This window comes from Limulus polyphemus, unplaced genomic scaffold, assembly GCF_000517525.1.
Source record: "Limulus polyphemus unplaced genomic scaffold, Limulus_polyphemus-2.1.2 Scaffold5024, whole genome shotgun sequence".
NCBI lineage: Eukaryota > Metazoa > Arthropoda > Merostomata > Xiphosura > Limulidae > Limulus > Limulus polyphemus.
This window is the reverse complement of record NW_013670634.1, coordinates 41,500-49,861: the sequence shown is the minus strand read 5'-3', so window position 1 is coordinate 49,861 and position 8,362 is coordinate 41,500. Positions and strand designations below refer to the sequence as shown.

At 31.3% G+C, this 8,362-nt stretch overlaps 1 protein-coding gene across 1 annotated transcript in view; it reads left to right on the top strand.

Moving 5' to 3' along the window:
• LOC106472017 (centromere protein C-like) overlaps positions 1–8,362 on the top strand; it is a 40,696-nt gene that overhangs the window by 22,304 nt on the left and 10,030 nt on the right. Inside the window, exons 8-11 of the mRNA XM_022400621.1 lie at positions 1,535–2,928; positions 5,453–5,602; positions 7,197–7,271; positions 7,748–7,897. Coding sequence (XP_022256329.1) covers positions 1,535–2,928; positions 5,453–5,602; positions 7,197–7,271; positions 7,748–7,897 — 1,769 coding nt within the window. The remainder of the gene's footprint in view (positions 1–1,534; positions 2,929–5,452; positions 5,603–7,196; positions 7,272–7,747; positions 7,898–8,362) is intronic.

The window sequence follows — 8,362 nt, the reverse complement described above, 5'->3', positions numbered from 1 at the left end:
GTTTGTTTGTGCAATATGTAATGTGGCACCTATTTAAAAATGAATATGAGAAGCAATATTTTATATAAAATAAAGCTGCCAATCTTACAAAGATTTATCCCTAACCATAAAAAAAAACTTTCATAGTACAGTTTTGATCTGGAGCACCTGAATCAAATCAGTTTGTTTGATTTTTAAAAACAAATTAATTAATCATATCTTTGTTGTGGGTTTCACATCACAGCCTGGAAGTGCTCTTAAATTTTTTTTATTGCCTGTATTATATTTCAACTTGGTAAATTAGAACTTAATACTTGAAATTGTGGTTACTTGGTGAAACTCCATAATTAAAGAATTGAGGGAAAACAAAACAAAGACAATTATATGTTTCACAAGTACTTCATTTATTAACAACCTTGATGACAATTCCTTTACTGGTGAAACCATGGTAATTAATAAATGAAGCATTTGTGAAATATTTTCTTTTAAATTCTTTAAATTATAACTTCTAAGATTCTTAAACAAGGTAACCTTATCATCTTTTCTTTTAAAGGTTTTTATTGATAAATGTTCCAATGATTAGATTAACTTTTTTTTACATAATTGCTTAGTGCTTATTAAAATATCTTTATAGATAATACTTCTGTAAGTACTCCAGTGCTTTTCATTCTCCTGGGAAAGTAGTTTCTCTGTGTTCCAGTACTATAAAATACTTGAGTCTGTGGCTAATACTTTTAGATTCATTCTCTAAATTTACATGCAGCAACTGTGAATAAATTAAGACATCTTAAAGACAGTATTGTTAGCAGCATTGGTCATTTATGACCACTTTCTGTTTTTAAGAAATATACCATACTTCTTTTCATTCACAGGTTTTATGCACTCTGTATGTAAAATATATTTTATTAATTAAACATTTAAATGCTTTAAAAGACAAACTTTTCAATGTAAGAAGAAACATAAGACATAAGAATTGGTTACAAAATATTAAATGAACATTTGTAAGTAAGCCCTTCTAATTGATTGAAAATTTTCTACTACAAATTACAATTATTGTTAGGTTAATTGAACTGGTATTGTAACTAGAAAAACCATAAGGAGAATTATTGGAGAGAGGAGAGCCTGTGCAAAGATTGGTACCAAACTCCATAAGCATAATATGATAATAGAAGTAATATTAAAGTGATCATTGTGTACTAAGTGTTAAATATAAATATAATTGTAGTAAAAAATAAAAAAATGATGTTTACTGCTTAATAACAATAAGATATAAGGGCAAGGTGGCTTTTGCTAGCCATTGTCTCCCTCTAGTTGGTGGTTTGGAATTAGAGACAGTGCAATGCTACATAGACTGCACACTGACAAACATGCTGTAAATGGACTCTGCAGTGGGAAGGAGGAAAGCCAGTGCTAAACTGTAGTATGTAAATAAAATAAAACTAATTTTCCATCAGGAAAGACTAATAAATAGTTAAATAAGTGATTAAACATGTTGTGATTATTTGGAAATGTTTCTAATAGTTGTTTCATTTAAATGTAATTTTTGAACTTATAGGTCTAAAAACAAGCAAAGCATAAACAAGTTGGGGAAGAACTCTACAGAAAAGCTGCAACCAAGAAATGAAGAATATGTTTCAGAAAAGCCTTTTAACTCTACATTACATAATGTCATGCTGAATTCTCTTCTATCATCATCTCCACGGACAGAAAAAAACTTCTTGTCAAAAACAGATCCAAAAAATCAAGTTAAGAACAATGTTCAAGAAATGATACCAAATACTTCAAGAAGACAAAAACCTATCACATATATGCATATTAGTTCAGATAGTGACTCTGAAGCCGAGACCGAATTTAGGTTAGTACTTGATCCTAAAAGTTTGAAGAAGCAAAATCCACACACATCTTCACCATTAACTTTGGAGAAAAACAATAAATTGGGGACTAATCTCAAGTCTCTATCCAGTCTGGATGTGCCAAATGAAATAATCTCACACACATCTTCACCATTTACTTTGAACAAAAACAACACACCAGGGACTAATTTCAAGCCCCCTTCCAGTCTGGATGTGCCAAATGAAATAATCACAAAACGGGTAAGATTTAGTGATACTGGGGTAGATGAGTTGATTGATGAAAATGGTGCGAGTGAAATTGAAAATCTTGGTCATGAAGTAAGAGCTGTTTCTTTAAGAAGTTCTCTTCTGCTTAATAAGAATAGCTTTAGTCTGAAACAACCTGACAGAAATGAAATAGATGTGGCTAAACAAATTTTGGAAGTAAACCAAAGTCAAGAAAATACAGAAAAAAATATGCAGTGTGGTAAAATTAAAAACAAGTCTGAGAAAGGAAGACGAAAAAATACAAGGGGAAGAAAAAAAGCATCGGGAATATCTTTGAAAGAGCCCATTAATTTAGCAAAGAAGAATACTGTAACTGTAATGCCAGAAGAAGTTACTCAGATGGAAATAAGAAATTCAAGAACTGAGAAAGCTGTTGATGACCAGTATTTGGAGGGCTCAGAGGATATTAATAATAAGCCAATGGTTAATGAAACTCTTAAGATGAGAACATATAATAAAGAAGTTAACAAAAAGCTGGAAGTTTTGACAGATACGTGTAAGAAATTGAAAAAGTCTTTGAGTAGTGAAGCAAAAAAAAATGGAATGAATATTAGGACATCAGACCTAAAAGTGAATGAAAGAAAACTTGATTCTACCCATTCTGATGAGTGTGGTTCACCCGTGTCAAATGAGGATGAAAAATTGACCCACTCTAAAGATGGATCAAAAGTACAAGGTCATTTTAAAAAATTTTGTAAAACTCCAAGTTTTTCTGAAAATGAAGATGTGAATCATCGTGAAATAAAACGTTCAGACCTACCAAAGACAAAAGGCAAGAAAAAGCAGTTTAATCAAACTAGTTCTGGTGAAAAACAGATGGAAAGTGAAGGTGAGTGGATGCTACCAAATAACTGAATTTTAGATACTTTTTTCTGTACAGTCTGTTACTTTCAGAATACTGATGACAGTAGTAGATTACTGATAGATTAAATGATTAAATAGAGGGGCAACTTACAGATTAGTCACTGATATTTTCTTATTATCTGTTACTCTTAGAATATTATCATAATAATAGGTTACTTCTAACTCAAACAGTTAGATAGTGTGGCAACTTGAAGTCATTAATCTGTTTTATATTCTGTTACTTTCAGAATATTGATGATAATAGTATATTATTTTAGATTAAAAGTGTTGGATACTTGGGCAACTTAAAAAAAAATATATTTTATAGTCTGGTGCTTTCAGAATAGTGATAGAAGATTGCTACAAGTGATATTAATTGTAGATTACTTCAAACTTAAGCAGATGTTGTAATAACTTAATAAAACTACAGAAAAGATGGATATAAGTGAAAAAGTTGTAATTCAACTTTGTGCAAATATGAGTACATTGTTGCTAATGGATTTATCGTATCTTTTTTTATTGAGAAAGTATCACTACTTATGGAGACTATTCATGTTCATATACACAGAATCTCTGAATGTAAACACAAATTTGTCAAGGCCCACTATACACATGAATCTGAATGTAAACATAAATCCGCTATACACAGGAGTATCTGAATGTAAACACAAATTTGTCGAGGGCCGGTGCAACAGCAGCTCTTCATTCCTGAAAAAAAAAAAATGTTTGATTTAGGACTCAAAAAATGTAAAAATAGTTCTAGACTTCCAAGAGTCCAAACTGTTCTAGATTTGAGTTCTATTTAGCACATCCCTACACATGAATAAAATGGGAGAAAATACTATGGGTTATGATGAAATTTTTAGTTGCTATGGTGACTGGAATTTGTCGAGGCCCACTATACACATGAATCTGTGAATGTAAACACAAATTTGTCGAGGCCTGCTATATAATATGAATCTCTGAACTTAAACACAAATTTGTCAAGGCCCGCTATACACATGAATCTCTGAATGTAAACACAAATTTGTGAGGCCCGCTATACATACGAATCTCTGAATGTAAACACAAATTTGTCGCAAGAACACATTACTAATTTTGTGCCATTTTATTTTTCTTCTTTCTCTCAATTCAACCAATCAATACACGTGTTTAGACTCAGAAGGGACCAGTGGCAGTTAGTTCAGGCAATACTATTAAGTGGTTGTTGATATCATGTGATTGTTAGCATGCACACCTTGCTGTGAAAGTAAATAAATATACAAGCTCCCATTTCCAGGTATAAATAGTAGTGAAGTTAGGTTAGGTACATCTGGCTCCTGAGTTTTTGGGCTGGCTCCTTGATGTGAAAATATTTGTTGAGGTCTGGTGTATAGTATTTTACTTAACAACCTATTGTTTAATATCCTCTTACAGTGGATAGTGGACACTAGGTAATTCTTAATTTTGGTTCTGATGAAATATATTAGTAAAAAAAGACCCATGAAATTGTATGAGTTATTTCTGTCCTTTGTAGATAATAAATTGGTCAATCTGTGGAAAAAAAAAGTGTCAAATGAAAACATTTTTATATTAGTGAGGTGACACTTGCTCACAAATATGCATGTTGTTTTTATTTTATTTATAACAATATTATCCCCTTCCCCCAGAAGACTCCACATGTCACTTAATTGATGTTTGGGGTTAAGGGAATTGCTGCTTTGTTTGTTAAATGTCAGTTAATTGATGCTTGGGGTTAAGGGAATTGCTGCTTTGTTTGTTAATCTTTATCTTTGTAGTCCTGTGTGGTTGTTTTAATGACTGTTGTCAATGAAAGAATTGTTGACTTAGGAGAATTACTAACTCTGTTGTTAGGGTGTTAAGAGGATTGTTGATTTGGTGTTAACCCATATCTTTATAATTATTGATAGTTCATTGTTGTTGGAGGGTTAAGAGAATTGTTAATATACATTAACTAATATCTTTGTTATTCTAGATAGTCACCTTGTTTTTGTCAGAGAGTTAAGAGAACTATTGAGTCATGTTAATTCTCACCTTTCTAATCCTGTATAGTTACTTGACTGCTTTCAGAGGGGGGGAATAGGTAACCCATGTTAATTCATACCTTTGTAATCCTGTATAGTTACTTGACTGCTTTCAGAAAGGGGGGGGGGCGGGAGAATTGGTAACCAATGTTAATTTATACCTTTGTAATCCTGTATAGTCACTTGACTGCTTTGGGGGGGGGGGATTGGTAACCCATGTTAATTCATACATTTATAATCCTGTATAGTCACTTGATTGCTTTCAGGAGAGTTAAAAGAATTGGTAACCCGTGTTTAATTCATACATTTATAATCCTGTTTTGTCACTTGACTGCTTTCAGGGGAGTTAAAAGAAATGGTAACCTGTATAATTCATACCTTTCTAATCCTGTATAGTCACATTGAAAGGAGTTTCTTGTAGTCAGTGTTAATTAAATTGAGACTAAGATAAGTTAATATACTAATCAAATTTATATTTTTCTTCAGACTTGTCTTCAAAAAGACCAGAGCCTATTGGAGCTGAGAAAAACCCAGAAGGTTGTCCAAAAATCGTAAAACGTGGTTCGAAACGCACAATTGTGAAGCCAGTGGCATTTTGGAGAAACGAACGTGTTGATTACAGACGTACATCAAAAGGTATGCATGTTTGCTGTTACACTTAAAAGACATCAATATATTAAGTTTGTTGTCATGATGGATGACTTTTTAAACTTAGTTGTACATATAAATTGTGATTATATGTGTGAAGTTCAAATTCTGGTGGCTGTTTACATTTTTTTTAAATTAGAAAACATGTTCATAGGAAAAAAAAATGCTTAATTGGTTTGAAGGTTGCTGCAAGAGGTTTTATGTATTATTCTTGTATTTGAATGCATTGTAAGATAGACCATATAATACAAAAAAAATATACTATAAAATATAACATAACAGTTGTACATCTTAACTTCTCTCACTTTTATTAAATTATATCTAGCACTTAGTATTGATGTTTATTGTAGTTAATGCGTCATTGAAACAAATACGTAATTAATTTAATATGCAGAATTTTTTTACCACTAAACTGTACTCTTTTTACACAAGCCTAAATGTGAAAATAGTTGTGTTTACAAAGCTCGGAATCCATGACATTAGATGCTACAAGGCAGTATTACCAGTTCAATGCATGGTATGATTATTTATATTTTCAGTGTGTTGGCTGATATATTTTCCCGATCGAAATTGTCTCTTTGTATAATGATGATAATGCACTGTTGTAATAGAACTGGCAGATCATAAGGTTGAAGTTTTTATGTTTTTTTTTTTTCAAAGAGCCGGACAAGGAGAAAAGCATGGATTCAAAACATGAAAAGAGCAGACATTTTGTTCTTGAGTTTAAAAACACATAGATGACTCTGCTTTGCACATTTTGAGAACATGCTTTGTTTATGATCTCGTATAAATGGCAGAAATGGGATATAATGGTGCTAGAATTAAAGTAAAATCAGATGCTCTATCAGTAATATCCCCTGGGGTCCAAATAGTGTAAAATGAAAAATTAAAGAAATCACTGTGTCCTAGGAGGACTTATCAAAAAACAGTTGTTCTGAAGTAAGAAATTTGACAGGTTTTTATATGTCATTTTATGATGAATTGGTAAATAGTTTTTAGATATTTATAAATGTTTATTAGGTATCTTAAGACTTGTATGTGTTTACAACCTTTCTGCACTTGAAAAATTCCAATGTAACTTAGATGGTCCTTTTTAATTATCAGGTATAATATACGAGTACATTCCTCATTGTTCACTCCTGATCCTCTGATTGGTTCAAACTGATGTGGTCGAATATTTTTAGAATCAAAATTCATATCCATTTTGAATCAGAAATGTATGTAAAAATGCTAATATATATATATATATATATCAAGATAGTTTTGCTGCAATATCCAGTTTGTTCTGTGTTAGTGTATTATATTGCATGTAATGTTAAGCAAACTTTGACATCTCCAGACCATGCGAGTAGAATCTAATAATCCTCAGAAAATTATGTAACTTCTAAATGTAAGTGTAACTAATTAACACATTTTATATTTTTAATAATATTGTAAAACTGTGTATTTTGAATATATCTGTTTTGGCACATTTTACCCCAGTGACTTTGAATAAGACAAACAAAGTTATTCAAATGTCCTTTATATTAATTAATGTAGTTACTATCTGTTTTATTTCAATATTGACACTGAGTATTTGCAGGAACCTACGAGGTAGCAGGAGTTCTTCCGGGATTTCAAGAAGACACTATTTTCAATCAGTTTAACACTCAGAAAGGTATTCTTATTTATTGTAAACTTGTAACTTATGTTAGAAGCTTGGTATTCTAATGCCTGCTGTACATCTATATTTACATTACATGAAGTGACAGGGCTAGGTTTTTAAGAAGAGTTGTTTATTAATCTTTGTTTATACAGGAAAGTTTGATTATACATCAACACAGAAATAAAGTAAAAATGATTATACACTTATCAAAATAGATTAACTTAATAGTTACTTCAATGAAAGGTAAGGGAAAAATGCATCATTTCTCATTCCTCTTCTTTTTCGAGTAACACTGTAGTTTTTCTTTTTATGTACTTGATCATATACTTAACATAAGTTTGTATTTTTTGAAATGCAGTTAAATCCATTACTTAGCATAAAAATGAAGTTTTGTCAATTTATATTGATGAAAGTATTTAAAAAAATTTTTTACCATATCTTAAATATATATATGCATAAGTAATTATACTGTATTCCATGTTTTCTAGGTAAAAGATCTAAAAGCAAACGGAAAGATTTGTTTCAACATAATCTATCTATTCATGATCGTCAGGTGCTTGTAGAAAAAGACATGCAGGACGAATTATATGGTGGGTCCCTAGTGAATGATCCCGAACTAGGAAGGGAAGTTAAGGCTGGTAGGTTGAACTATATTTTTGTTTAGAGTGTAATATTGCATTATTTTCTAATGAAATCTGTTCTGCCATGTTAGATCAAGATACCAGATTTGTTGTTTTGGTGGAAAACTGCTTTAAACTGTTCCAACTGTTACTCCTATTGATTAGTGTCAGTTTTCATGCCCAAAGAGGGGAAAGACTCGGTGTTTTTCTTTGTCTCTTTTGCATTGATGAGCCAGTTTATTTTCTTACTTTAGAACTAAATCCTGAGATATTTTCTTAGTGTGAGTATTTATATTTCCTGAAATGTGAATAAGAGTTGTTTTTCATTTTCACACATACACACACCTGAGTTGGGAGTATTTGTACTTCCTGAAACGTGAATAAAGTTGTTTTTATTTTGACACAAACACACACACACACACACACACACACACACACACCTGAGTTGGGAGTATTTGTACTTCCTGAAACGTGAATAAAGTT